Source organism: Malania oleifera, chromosome 3 (genome assembly GCF_029873635.1).
Source record: "Malania oleifera isolate guangnan ecotype guangnan chromosome 3, ASM2987363v1, whole genome shotgun sequence".
NCBI lineage: Eukaryota > Viridiplantae > Streptophyta > Magnoliopsida > Santalales > Ximeniaceae > Malania > Malania oleifera.
Genome location: NC_080419.1, coordinates 125,411,664 through 125,427,322, shown reverse-complemented (window position 1 = coordinate 125,427,322; position 15,659 = coordinate 125,411,664). Strand labels below are relative to the sequence as shown.

Here is a 15,659-nt window from a genome sequence, read left to right as displayed (position 1 = left end):
ATGGGTGAGATGGTTTGTATATGGATGATGGAAAAGAAGTGCGAAGATGTTTGGCAAGCTCACACACTTCACATTGAAACTCAGAAGCCATTTTATTTGAACAAATAGAAGGAAACAAATGTTTTAAATGTTGAAAATTGGGATGACCCATCCTTGAAAGCCATAACAAAAGTTCACTATTTCTAGAAGTAGATGCAGAATCACAACTTGCAATATTACATAGTTCACTCAAACTTGCCTCCTCAAAGTAGTAGAGTCCCTCATATGCTTTAGTAGTGTCAATCTTCTTCCCCGACGATAGGTCCTGAAAAACACAATGAGAGGAAACAAATTTAGTAGAACAATTCGAGTCTTCTGTTAATTGACTGATGGATAACAGGTTGCAAGATAATTTGGGGACATGTAGGACAGATTGTAAAGTTAAAGAATCAGATACGCGAATACTTCCCTTTCCAGCAACTGGTGAGAGAGAGTCATCTGCAATTTTTACCCTTAAATTCCCGGCATATGGTGAGTAGGATGAAAAACATTGATAAGACCCAGTCATATGATCGGATGCACTCGAATCAATTATCCATGGAGATTTCTAACAGGATGTAGTCTTTAAAGCTGACAGATAATTACCTCAATGAGCCATGGAACCAGAGGAAGACTGACTCGATGTTTGAATTGACGAAATCATCTTATATAGCTGATCCAACTGTTCAGGACCGAATGCACTACTGGGAGAGGTATTGGTGTTTTCTCCTTGTAATCTTTCAGTTGATCTGTCAGTGCTGGCCTGGTACCCACGATTTTTTTGGTATTGTCTCGGCTTCCAATCTGCCGATTTTCCATGAATCTCCCAGCAGGTTTTTTTTAAATGACCTGTTTTTCGGCAATGTTCACACCATAATTTACCTTTTTGTGATCGTTGACTAGGTCCCCCTGGGCCTTTTGATACAAGAGCCGAAACATCCAGCCCAACGTGTCCATCTGGCCCAGCGTGTCCAGCATGCCCATTTAATTTTTGGGCGGATACGGGTACGAGGAGGTCCAGCCCAGCAGGTTCATTTTGAGGCCTCGACATCACACGCCTCTTGTTCTCCTCCCTCCTAACCTCTGTGAAGACCTCTCGGGTTGAAGGAAGAGGTTGCCGGCCAAGGATTCGTCCCCTCACGTCATCGAGCTCTCGGTTCAGGCCGGCAAGGAACTCGAAGACCCTCTCGTTTTCAAGCCTCCTTTCGTATCGTGTGCTGTCGCCGGAGCACTCCCACTCCTCGTCGATGCTCAGATCGAGCTCCTGCCAGAGATGAGTCATCTCCATGAAATACTCGATAACGCTTCTCTCACCTTGCTTTATCTGCCACAATTGGGTCTTGATTTCGAAAATTTGCAAGTAGCTTTCGACGTCAAAGTATGTCTCACGTACGACTTCCCAGACTTTCTTCGCTGTTGGCAAGAACAAGTAGACTTTTCCGATTGATGGCTGCATCGAGTTGACAAGCCAAGCTGTGACCATGGAGTTTTTGGACCTCCATCTTTGCAAGGCTACAACGTCGGTAGGGTCTGGTTTCCTCTGCTCACCGGTAAGATAACCCAGCTTCCCTTTTCCCTCAATCACCAATTTCATGGATTGAGCGCACTCACAGAAATTTTTTCCGTTTAATTTTTCCAATGAGAGTGGAAAGGCTGTGTTATCCAGCCCATTCGAACCCCCAACGGATGTGGCCTCTGAGTCACCGTTGATATTTGCAAAAGAGGTAGAGCCTCTGCTGTTGACGGTGTTGTTGGCCGTCGTTTAGCTAAGGTTGAGTAACCCTAGCTCTGATACCATGAAAGCTGAAGCTATTGAATATTTTCTACATTACTTTGTTCATATGTACATCCCAATATATAATACGATTACCTATTCTAAACAAGGAAACAATTCCCTTACTGAATAATATCAAATCCCCCATATTTACCCACTTTCCTAATTTGTATATTATTTACAATGATACTCGGGATTGGGATTTTAACAGGGTTGCATCAGGTAGCAGCATCATGTAACTTTGTTTCATATATATGATATATATACTACCTGATTATTGGCCAGCTGATTAAGGATATTGTGCGAGACTGTTCAAAATGATAGAAAAGTATTCATAAAGTCGACCCCACCTCTTGTGTCACATGTCAAGCATGTGAAGGACTATGCTGTGCAAGGGCGGCCCAGACTCCTGAGGGCGAAGTAGGCAGCTTGTTTCAAAGATGACTACAAAATGGAGGGATTTTTTTTAGAGTAATCAAGGTTTTTCTCCGTGGAGAAATTTGAGGATCCTAAGTGCTGTTGAGTTGGAAGATACAAGGAATATTTATTGTCCTATTACATTGAGATGGAATATTAGTTGGCATATTCCTTTTGGAAGGCATCAAAAACTTGTAATCTCTCCATGCAAGATAGTTAATTCTCTCTTTCTCCTATGCTTGTGTCGTTTGACCATTTGTCTAGGAAGGATTACATTCTGTGGCTAATGGGATGGCTTCTACTTGAGATACTCCCAAGGGGGAAGCATTGAAGCCTAAAGCGTGCAATGGCACAAAAGGTGCAAAGGTTTTGCACAATTTCTTATGGCATGGTGGATGACAACAAGGAGGTATGGATAGCCGCAACTTATCTCTCAGATTCAGTTATGCTATGGTGGTGGTGAAAGCATCAATGTATTGAGAAGGGCTTCTGCAATATCGACAATTTGAAGGTTTAGTCTTTAGTGTTATTATTAAGTGTGTTATTGTTATATTAGTTGGTGAGAGTTAATAAGGGTATTATGGTTATTAGAATGTATTTGATTTGTATTATAAATAAAGGGAGAGACCTATCTTTCAGGTAGGTCATTCATTTAATCCAAAATCTCAACATGGTATCAGAGCATGATCCAACCTAAACCCTGTCACTAATCCACACTCAGCCACAGCTGGAAAATACCCTCCCGTCGCTGCCCTTCTCAGAGCCACCACAACCCTTCACTATTTCACAAAAACAACCATATGGCCAAAAACAAAACCCTTTGAACCATCACTTTGCAAAATCCCATTGCCAGAAACCTCCCACTCCCCCACGTGCCGGCCAACTGCCGGCAGTTCTGACCCCATATGCCAGCATGTGAGAGTGATTCTGGCCACCTTTTTCTAATTTTTTCCTCCAGCATGTTCTGATTCTTTCCCTAGGTCATATTATCAAGCTATTGGGCATGTTTTTTCCAACCATGCACTCGTGGTAATCCATTAAATGTTGTTCGGTGTTTGTAAAGGTTTTTTTGCAAGTCTCTTGGAGCAGTGGTAGTGTTCATAAGTTGATTTGTGTGGCTGTGGCAGTGTTATATTAGTTCATAGGTGGTTCACCACGTCCGTGGTCGTTTCGGTGGTTCACCTTGTTTGTGGCTGTCCTGAATAGTTTTGATTGTTCTTCTTGTTTGACAGTGGTGTGGCTGTTGGATTGTGAGTGTTGGGATGGAATCTATGAATCCCAAAAACATGTTCCCTTCATCGCTGCCATAGATAACAACTGAAAAGTTGGATGGAAAGAATTATGTTTAGTGGTCTAAGGCTATTTGGGTTTATTTTGTAGGATTACGAAAATCTGACCACTTGCTCCAACCTAGTCCTTCTGATGAGAAGAGAAAAGAAGTGTGGATTTAGGAAAATGCCTTGATTATTTCCCTATTGATAAATTCAATGGAGCCCTAAACTGCACAGATGCGAATGCATCTAGATACATGCAAGGAAATTTGGGATTAAGTAACATTACATGTACGTATGATTTACTCCGGGAGTACTTTCAGCTACAACAGAGAGATAGGAGTATTACAAATTATTTTGGAGAGATGAAACATATTCATGAGGAGCTTAACATCATGCAGCCTATAACTTTGCCAATGTTTGTGAGATGAAAAGCAGAGGGGCAGGGCTAGATGACAAGTCTTCAGGTTCTTGCAGGCATGGTCTTAAATTTCCACAAAATTGTTGAAATTTTCGTCGAAATTCCAGTTTCTGCATAATTTCTGTCGAAATCTCAACGAATCATCTGAAATTTATCGAAATCTTGAAATTTTAGCAAAACTTGTTGAAATTTAAACTATGCAATGAAATTTCCTTGAAATTCAAATGAGAGATTTAGGAATGAAGTGAAATTTCTCTCTTAATTATTTTATTTATTTTTATTGAAACAAAAGATTATTACAATTGATTTTGAAATTATATGAAGAAATAAACTTAAACAACATTTTATTTAACCTGTCATGTCTAAATTATCATTATTTATATAATAAATAATATTTAAATGATTTATGATTTTCATTTGTATTAACTGAATATGTTTAATGCACATTATCTTACAAATACATTTGATACACATACCGTATTACAACTTTTCCACCTCATAGACAACATAAATGTATTTGACTTGTAATATATTAGTCCTAAAACTTACATTATTATGTATGTTAACCATTTCTACAGTTTCACAAAGAATTCCATGCTTTACTATTGATTTCTATTATTTTTTCAAATCGAAATCAAAATTTCTGTTGAAATTTCGTTCTTTTGGAGCTTCAAAATTTGAGTTGAAATCAAAATTTAAGACCTTTCTTGCAGGTTTGAAACCTAAGTTTGAGGCAGTTTGGTCCCAGATACCTAGTAGTGCAGAGTCGCTATCATTTGCTGATATTTATTCTTATGTCCTTTTTGCTTCCTTCAGCACACATTCTCTTGCTCTTGCATTTGTGTCCAAGAGGACAACCTTTGCCACGCATGGTGATTCTAGTTCTCTACCAAGCGACTGCAGAACTTATCGAGGTGGTTCAAGTGGTTGTGGTGGTAGAGATGGACGAGGTAGAAGCACTCCTCACAAGTGTGCTCATTGTGGACAAGGTAATCACACTATCAAACAGTGTTGGGATCTCCACGGTAAACCTTCACATGTTTCCAATGAAGCAACCACCAACTCTACACCTTTGGGAGCGGCCAATGCAACCACCACCAACTCCACACCTTTGGGGCCAATTGTGGGGCAACGTAATGTATCTATGTTTGAGGAAGAGAATTCCAAATTCCAGCAATATCAAGCATCACAACAAACTTCTTTTCCCATTGCATCTCTTGCCCAAACAGGAATCCCACATGTCTGTCATCTAGTACTTCTTGTCCTAGTCCTTGGGTTATAGACTCTACTGCCTCTAACAATATCGCAGGTATACCTAATTTCTTCTCTACTCTCCAGTATCCTGAAAACATACCTTGTGGTACTCTTGCTGATGGATTCACCACCGCCATTAAGGGAATTGGGATTGTAAATCCCACTTCTTCTATTTCTTTTCCTTAGGTTTTGTATACTGCCAAGTTTCCTTTCAATCTTATGTCCGTTAGCATGATTAGCAAATCTATGAGTTATTGAATAACATTCTTCCTTGATTCTTTGGTTGTTCATGATTTGAAGATGAAGAAGACAATTGACGGAGGGTGTGAAGCTAGTGGAATTTATCACTTTGGCCGTTATCTCCTTCTACTGCCTGCCCTACTGCTGCCACGCCTCTCCAAATTCATTGTTGCCTTGGTCATCCTTCGTTAGAAAAGTTGAAAAGTCTAGTTCCTGATTTGAGTTCTGTGTCTAGTCTTAATTGTGTGTCTTGTCAGTGGGGAAAGCATCATTGTGTCCCTTTTGCTTGCCGATTCAATTAATGGGCTACAAGCCCTTTCATGTTAGTTCATTCTGATGTTTGGGGTCCTAGTAGAATTGTGCCCAAGTTGGGTTTCCAATACTTTGCAACCTTTGTGGATGATTATTCAAGGATGACTTGGCTATATTTAGTAAAGATCATTCTAAGTTATTTCATATATTTTGTGCCTTTTGTTCTAAAATAAAGACTCAATTTGGTTTGTAGTTTGAATACTTCGGAGTGATAATGCTAGAGTATTTCAGTACTCAATTCTCCACTTACATGACTATTCTCCACTTACATGACTTGTCCTAGTATTGTTCATCAATCATCCTATGCCCACACTCTATTCTCTTTCCTTCCCTACTCCATTCTCTTGCCTGATTCACCTTCATTCTCTTTACCTCCTCGTATATTCGAGTGTGTGTCTTTTGTTCAGCACCCAACTCCCAGGGTGTATAAGTTGGATCCTCATGCTATAAAATGTGTTTGTGGGCACTCTGATCAAGTTGATCTATGTTCGTATTGCAATGAAGAAAGGAAGAAGAGAAAATTGGAAAATATTTTCCAGAGATTTGATATTTGATGTTTCTTATTGAAGGCTGTCAGTTTTATTTTGAAATAATATTCGACAAATTCCTTATTTCCTGATTTAGAATACAGAAGGCCAGCCCTTTGGCAGAGTATTTGATCTCTTTTCTTTCTGTTTTGACCATCTCAGTTTATGCAGTAGCATTTTGGTTGGGATTTGTTTTTCCACATTATTATGCCTCTGCTTTATAGCTAGAAAAACAAAAAAGGAAGGTTTTTTTTATGAGAGAATCCTCTGTGGCCGGTTGGTCATGGGTTCGAGTCCAAGAAAACAGCCTCTCTGCATAAAAGTAGGGGTAAGGCTGCATACGCTGTGATGACCCTCCCCTTACCCTCACAAAGCGGGGAGCCTTTATGGCCTGGGGATGCCCTTTTTTTTTTTTTTTGTTCTAGACTCCCTTCCACACTGCTTGAAATTTGAAAGAAGAATAAGTTGACTCCTTTGTTGTGTTGTCTTACATATTGAAGTCCTGGGTCTTGCACATTATTTGCATTCACACATGCAATGTTACTTTTTAGAAAGATGATATAGGAAGCTATGTTGCTATTGAATATGTTTTTGTTTGTGTCAGAAATCAACTCCTCCAGGTGCTGTTGGGACAAGCCTTGCATTGGAGACGGTGATTCAGCATTATTCTGCAGAAATCAAACCATTTAGGTGCAATCTTCTCTTCCTTTTGGCCTTGTTTGATTCCCTTGTAAATTATGCTCTTTTTTTAATTTTAACAAACCTTCTACAACCCTGCTTGTTTTTCTTTATAATTAACTGTTCACATTATTTATATGCAGAAATGAGGCTAGCATTAGCGTTCTTGTTTGCTCAAGAGGAGGTGGTGGTTTACTAGAAGATCGCATGGAACTCGTTGCTGAGCTGTGGGAGGAAAACATCAAGGTTAGAGATTGAATTTTCTGAGGAAATTTATGGTGCAAAATTTGAATGTCAAACTTTCTAATACACTGTGATCAATGGTATCTATCTCTGTCCATCTAAGACATTTTGTGTTCAATGGTATCTCTGTCCAGGCTGAGTTTGTTCCCATGTCTGATCCAAGTCTAAGGGAGCAGTATGAATATGCAAATGAGCATGACATTAAATGTCTCATCATCATAAAAGATCCCTGTGTGTCTCAAACAGATCTTATTAAGGTAAAAATACTGCTCATTTACTTATTTTTTGGAAGGACTGTGTGCAAGATAGGTTCCGAATGCTTTTTTTAACTGCATTTACATTTTCTGAAGTCTAAGTGATGGTAGCCTAAATGGAGTTTAATCGGCTTAAAGTCAACTGGAGGAATAATAGCATGTTCCCTAAAATGTATTATATTTCTGAAGGAAGTAACTTGTCAAACTTTGGTTAGGATGAAATGATGATGAGGATTGTTTCTTTTGAGACTTTATTCTATACTGTTTATTTTCAAAGCTGTGAGATGTAGATTTCAAATATAAAAAAAAAAAAAAATGACATGCTAGTCAAGCCTGTGGTGACAGTTCAACCTCTTTCTGTTGCAATTCCATGTCATTTCTGACCCTATCATTAAAATTCAACAGCATTTCTGACGTCATGTAATTAGAATCCCAACTCTGCTGTTAATCCTGACTCTGTTTATAAAACATCTATCCCACCCTAGGACCTTGAACCCACAATGCTAAAGTCCTAACTCCACATTATTAAATCCCAACCTTTCATCATTAAAACATCTACCCCAACTAGGCTTCCAAAATGTTTGTTTCCTTCAAACTCTATGCAGTTACCTTAGCCATTGAGGAACAACGGCAGGCACCCGTTTTTTTCATCTCTCTGAAGATTTAGGGCTGTTGGTATCACTGTCAGAAGTTCTGAAAATGAAAACTAGAAATGAAAAATAAAAACTTGAAACAAAAACTAAAAATTAGAAACCAACAACCTATTTGGTTAATATTTGTAAAACTAAAACAAATTAAAAACTTGATTAAACAAATGTTCACTTTTGTCCTTGAATCAAGTTGCAATTTAAAAAAATATAATCAAATAAATAAGTATAATAATACAAATTAAAAATGCTAATATATTTCAAAATTTGCCAGAACAATCTTATTGTACATGACAATTGAAAATAGTAAAAACAGTTTGTAAATGGCTTTTATTATTTTATTATTTAAAAAAATATATATGAAAAATTTTATTTTAATTATATTTTAAATTTATATAATCATTTAATTTAAATTTTATTTAAAAGATATGTATAAAAAGAATGATTTAATCGGAAAAAAAGAAGAAGTTAATTTTAGATATTAAGATACTCTGAAAACATGTTGCCAAAACTACTAAAACCATAAAATCTGGTTTTCAGTATTTTTTCAAACTGAAAACCAACAAAAAAAAATGGCAATGTAAACAAACAGGTTTTGATACTCGGTTTTTTCTCTATATAGAAACAATTCCAAACAAACCCTTATGTTTCAGGCGTGAACCTTATTTATGTATTGTTAAAGCTGGATATACATTGTTGGCCCATGATCTAACAACTTAAGATTTTAGGTAAAATGGTAATATAACATGGTATCATAGCTACTTACAAAGAGGTCTTGAGTTCTAGTCTTGTTGCCCATATTTATTATGTAGTGTTTAAAAACGTTATTATATTCCTTTTAATGGTGTTATCTATCTTGTGTTTATCTCTCCACGTGCTGCCGGGCTGCACATGCGGGGGAGTGTTAAAGCTTGATATATATTGTTGGCCAACAACCTAACAGCTCAAGGTTTTAGGTAAAGTAGTAATCTAGCATGTACCATTAATTATTTCTACCTTATTGACCCTTATTTCATTTATTTCTTATTTCAACATCAATTTACTGTTAGTGTTTTCTTGTCACAATAGATAAGACTAAAGAAAAATACTTTTTTTTAACCTACCAATACTTACTTCTTGCATATACTATTAGTATCAAATGGGTCCGTGCGAGTACCTAATTTTTTAGCATATCATAAATGGTCCTCTTGTGAGCCCAGGGTCCCCTTTATGGAAGGACCCTCCCTCCTACTCTAATAAGCAGCATCCTTTCCTAAGTAAGGACCTAGTATTTGGATTCACATGCTTTGTTCAAATTCCATCTCCTGCACAAGACAAACTCAGCCCTACATCTCACCTTATGTGTTTTCTTGAGTGAGGTTGGGGTACCCCTCTCTCAAAAGAGCTACAAGTGTTCATGATCCTTCTACACAACGGCTCCACCTTTCTCAACATTGCTTCTTCAGTCCGAACTGAGGAATCCCTTAGATACGACGCAAAATGGTTCTTGTTCTATCTCATTGGTAGGTTATCATTGTTTCCACAGGATCAACACACAAGATGAAAATGGGAAAAATTCTACTAGGTTCTCAGAGTTACCACTGGTTTTGGTACGTAGAATCTCACATGTGCAATAGGGAATGTAGTTGGACTAAGGATTGAATATAATTGAAGCTTGCCAAGATGAATCAAAGAGTTCAGGCTACAAAAGAACATAAGTTAGGTGATGCAGGGGCAGCATCAAGGATCTGCAACCATGAGAAATACAAGGGAGGAAAGGGGAAGAAGGAAGACAGAAGTGAGGAGAGAGGAGATACGATGAAACACATGTTCACTTTCTCAATTCAAATTCCACAACCTACTTACAACATGGCTTTTACGCTAGGTTCTTCACATGAAATTACACATATACCCTTAAAACTACATTACATTACAAGAATGCGCCTAGAATACACAAATATTACAAACAAGGCCCCAAATACACTTAAAGCTATAATTAAACTAAACACACACTTAACTACTAATTGAACCCAACAATCCCTTCACCTGATTCTTCTTAATTATTCTCCTACAAAGATCTTCCCAAGGTCTTGCTCCTTGCCCTGCATCAAATCTCATCCAGTTAGAAAAAATTCAGCCTTGAAGTTCTGCCCAAGGTATGGTAAATGGTATTCCCTTTTCCAATAATTTGTCACCATATTGCTGGATTTATTCATATATCAACCGCAACTATACCTCACCAAAAGTCCTCAACACAATTTGACAACAATTCTCAATCTATTCATAGAAATCCACAAGTTGACTTTCCATTTTCAAGAGCTATCTTCAATTCACCTTTAATGTTGAGAAGAAATGAAACAAATTCACTTGCGGTGCCTTTGGGAGCATAGATTTCGGGCCTTGTATTTGGATTTGGGTGGATTTAGACAAAATTTAGTACAATTTTGTATTACATTATGTCAAAAGCCACACAAATCCAAATCCAATGCCTTTCCCAAACATAGGGTTAGAGAACTCACAAATGCAGCACAATGAAACCTTATTTCCAATGCTGGCAGCAACAATTTCTTGCTTTTTGTTGCTAATCATCATATTTTCTTGCAAAGTATCAAGTCCACAAGCAAAATATCATGCTGCAAATTAAAATGTCATGGGAAAACCCCAAGATATTGTAGCCGAGGCAATTTCTCACTAGACTGGAAATTGCAGAACAGAGTGGCAAAATTCCTCACACGTCACTGGCGCATGGGGCACATGGAGCCTCTGGGGAGGATCTTCCAGTGATAAAATTTCAAGTGAGGGTAGAAAGTAGATCACAGGGCAAGGATTGCAATGGTGGTGGCAGTGTCATGAGAAAAGCACAAGAAGTGAGGGAATCTGAAGGACCGTCAGCTGGAAATTTTTATGTCAGCACATGGAGCTTCTCCAGTGACCGGACGGTGATAAAACTTCAGGGATAGTGTGCCAGGGTGTTCTGTCTGTTAATGGTGTGGGTGGTGTTGTGTCTTGGCTGGAAATTAGAGTTTCGAAAAATGGGGACACGACTAGATTTTTTGAAATTGTTCAGAACTGCTTTTCGGTTTTTTTTCCCCTGAAATTTCAGAAAAAATAACCAGAAATTTGGATCAGAGAGTGAGAATGAAAGAAGAGAAACAGGGAGAAGAAGAACAAAAAGAAGGAAGAGTAAGGGGGAAGGGATGAGGGTTACAGAGAAAGAAATCAGAAATCAAAGAGAAGAATTGAGAGAGAAACTGAGAAGAGAGAGAAAAAAGAAGAATTAAGAAGGGAGTAAGCTTCTGCAAGTAGAAAATACAGCAAGCAGTGAACAGAACATTAAGAGAATAAGAAGAACAAAGAGAAAGACAGCGATTTAGAGACAGACCAGAAAAGAAGAGGAGGGGGAGAGTGAGGGGAAAATGAGTGGATTGAATTTGGTCTCTGATACCAAATGATGCCAGAGGCAGCATCAAGGGTCTGCAACCATTAGAAATAGAAGGGAAGAAAGGGGAAGAGGGAAGAGAGGAGTTACATGGGAGAAACACAAGTTCACTTTCTCAATTCAAATTCAACAGCCTTCTTACAACATAGCTTTCATACACTATTTATAAGAAAGCCTCCTCACATGAAATTACACATATACCCCTAAAAACTACAATACATTGCATACTCCTAGAATACAGAAATATTACAAGCAAGCCCCCAAATAGGCATAACACTAATATTAATTAAACTAAACACACAATTAACTACTAACTGAACCCAACAATACCTTGACCCAATTCTTCTTAATTACTCCCCTGCAAGGATATTCTCAAGGTATTGTGTCTTGTCCTACATCATTAGGATTCCAAAGACTAGTTGATTGGCTCACAATAGACAGTTAAAAGCATCGTTTGCCTTCATTTTTGGAATTTTGTTGAAATTAGGGTTTTAACAGGTTTAAGTCGTATTTTTCACCATTTTCATTCAAATTCATCGGCAACTATTTGGAATCAACTTCAAAAGCTGGCCTCGCATGGAAAAGAGATGAGAATGGAACCCACGGAAGAGCACAAGGCTTCTAACATGGGAGGAATGGATCAAGCAAAGACAGATAATGGGATGCTTGTCTTACTCAGGCATCCAAGTAGAATCTCACAATATGTGAGCCTCATATTTAGTTTTAACCTGCCCTTGCAAACCTCCTCTGGAAGGGCCTGACTTGTCTAGCAACAAAATCCCGCCCTAGTTTTTGGAAGGGAACAGTTTGCATCAATGTTGAAGCAGGATGTAGACCGGTCCTCACCCTTTAAATGTTGTTAGAGATGGAAAAGAGAAGAAGTGGAAGAAAAAAGAAACTGGCGGCAATTTCCTGGAGCCTTAAATAACCTTTAAGTCTGCTCATATATTAATAATAAAAAACATGGAAGAAAAAAGTACCCCCATCACTCCACATAATTACTAGAATAGCATATTCTCTTAATACCCCCCCTCACTTGGAGGTGTAAAAAAATCACCTACAACCACCAGAGAAGGTAGACTTAGATAAAGCCTTATAAAAACATCGCCTAACTAATTGAAGGATATCTCAAATGTAGTTCTCACAACCTTCTTCAGTGCTGCATTGCTCACATAATGACAGTCAACTTCAACGAGCTTTGTCCTCTCATTAAACACTAGGCTGCCAAAATATAAATGGCAGCTTGACTATCACAAAACATGTGGGTTTCATTTCCAAGAATCCCATCTTTGGCATAAGAGAATTCAACCACATAAGCTTGCTCACAATTGTCAGTCATAGCACTAGATCTTGCTATAATAGTTTATTTATTGACATGCTAGGTAATAAGACCACCTCCCATACATTTACATGATCTGGTAGTAGGCCCTCGAGAACCGAATTGATCTAATGCTTTCTATTAAATTTATGCATCAAACCGCTGCTAGGAGAGCCTTTAAGATACCGTAGAATCCTACAAAAAGCATCCTTCTGTGGATGGGATTTTCCATATACCACCCCCCACAGGAAAGGATATATTGGATCTAGTGACAGTTAACTAGATAATAGATAAACTTGCCAACCAACTATATCGTAATGTCTTCAAAGTCCAAAACAACATCCCTAGACAACTTCACATTGGGATCAAAGAGTATGAATTGGTTTAACTCCCAATATACCAGTCCCATCTAGCAACTCCAAGGTATAATTTTGCGAAGATAGATTGATCCCGTTCTTACACCATACAATTTCAATATCAAGAAAATAACACTGAGTACCCAAGTCCTAGATTTGAATTTTTTTTTTTTTTTTTTTTTTTTTTTTTTTTTTTGAAATCACTACTTCATGTCTACAATCCTACTCTGATCACTTCTAGGGATGATGATATCTTTAACTACCATAAGTACCACACCTATCTCAAAGTAGCACTCATACAAAATGTGGAGACCACCATACTAAATTTGTTAAAGCATGTTCAAAGAGACTGCTTAAGACCATAAATGGCCTTATGCAACCTACAAAAGTTACCATCCTTTCAGTAAACATATATCATTGCTCTTATATTGCAAATCTCGATACAAAGAAGGCATTCTTTACAGTCAACTGGTCTAAGGGTCAATCAAAATTAACTCCCTACGAGATCAATAAACGAATAGAATTTAGTCGGACAAGAGAGGTCTCAAAATAATCAACTCCTTACCAAAAGGAAGATCCACCAAATCCCATGTCCTTTTAGTGGTCTAAGCATCCATTCTACATCCATTGCATGCTTTCACCAAAGGTTAGCCAATGCTTCAACATGTGTGGAAGGGATAGAAATAGAAGAAATAGATGGGGCAAAATAATACATAGGACTTGGATGGTGAAGAATTTTGAACATAATGAGCACTAAGATAAGCAACTAAGAACTGCTAAGCACATGCTTGGGTAACTTTCTTGTGAGCAATTGGCAAATATAAATCATGTTGGGATAGATATCCAAAATAAGAAGTCAAAATATTGAAGAGTAAAAGAGACGGCTGCATGGTGGTAGTACTGTATATGCCTACTTTTCTTCATTCATGAACCCCTAAATAGTTCCTCTAGGTCAATAATTGATGGATTTTCAAAAGGAGCGTAAGCTTCTCCATAGGAGCAAGGGTAGGAACATGACGATCAACACACTTGGATGGGGGGGATCAAAAATCATTGATGGACTCAATAGATTCATCCGAAGAGGACTGAGCACTAGATAAATATGGCGTCCCCTAGAAAAATGTAACATCTGCACTAACATATTCTTTCAAGTTTGGTGATCATAACATCTATATGCTTTCTTGGTCATTGCGTACTACGAAAAGACACATTTAATAGCAAAGTGAAAAAAAAATTCTTGACAAGTATGTGGATCATGAACAAAACATGTGTGCCTAAAACATGACACACAACAGAGTATGGGCCATGCTATGTCAAATAAACGTCTATTTTTCCGTTCAACCACTCCATTTTGTTGACGAGTATGAACATATAAGGTTTGATGAATAATACCTTTGGCCAAGCAAAAAGAATGAAGCTCAATTTAAACAAATTCAAGTGCATTGTCAGATTAAAAATATGAATGCTAGTACCAAATTATGTTTTAATTTCTTGGTAGAATTGAGTAAATACATTAAGAAATTCAGATCTGTCTTTAAAAGATAGATCTAGTTCATACACGAAAAATCATCCACAAGGACATAATATTGATGATAAATCAAATTATTGACTCTATATGAAGTCACAAACCCCAAATATATAAATGAATAAAAGGGAAAAAAACGATTCACTATTAGACATGACGGTAAATGGAAAAGATGTTCTCATATGCTTTATGACACAAGAAAAACATGAGAAAACTTTCATGCAGTTTTTAAAGAAATGGATGACCCAAACGGGTATGCCATTGATCTAGAAAAACACTATGAGAGTAGAAATTGAGGAAGCCGTATAACCTTACCACCACCACCACCATTTAAATTTTACTAGCCATATTTCTCAAGCCTTCACCATTCCTTTTCTTTCACTTGGTGATTCTAAATAACAATTTAACACAATGAGAAGGAAATGCCATAAAATAGTTATGAGATTTAGCTAACTTACTGACAAATAAGAGGTTCAAAGGAAATTTAGGGCACATATAACACATAGGAAAGAGGAATAAAAGGAAATTACCACAACCAAAAACCGATGTAACGGAACTATGACCTTCGAGCAAAAGTGGTGGGTTTTTCTAGGACTTTAATAAACTAGAACTACATGTCATATGAGAGCAAGCTCGAGAGATCAATAACCCATGGTGAGGAGGATGAAGAATTAAGAAGCTTGGTTAGACCTGAATGGGCCAAGGCAACACTAGATGTAGAAGAATTACTTTGGAGTCGTTGAATCATGAAAGATTAGAAGACTCCTCTCAAGAGACAGTGGATGATGTACTCAACCCCTTAGTGGAGTACTTAGGTGCACTTAAAGTGTCAACGCTAGAATCACCTTGACATGAGACTTATTGGCCCAAGTATGTTTCTCATAGAAACTCCAAAAGTCATCAACAAAATGTTTATCCTTTCTGCAATGTGTGCAAATGCAAGAATTGCTACGACGAACTACCCATCCTGATACACTACCTCTACC

At 37.7% G+C, this 15,659-nt stretch overlaps 1 protein-coding gene across 1 annotated transcript in view; it reads left to right on the top strand.

The window, feature by feature from the left end:
- Nucleotides 1–15,659, top strand: part of LOC131150353 (eIF-2-alpha kinase GCN2) — a 151,965-nt gene that overhangs the window by 132,585 nt on the left and 3,721 nt on the right. Inside the window, exons 26-28 of the mRNA XM_058101030.1 lie at nt 6,839–6,924; nt 7,056–7,158; nt 7,290–7,412. Coding sequence (XP_057957013.1) covers nt 6,839–6,924; nt 7,056–7,158; nt 7,290–7,412 — 312 coding nt within the window. The remainder of the gene's footprint in view (nt 1–6,838; nt 6,925–7,055; nt 7,159–7,289; nt 7,413–15,659) is intronic.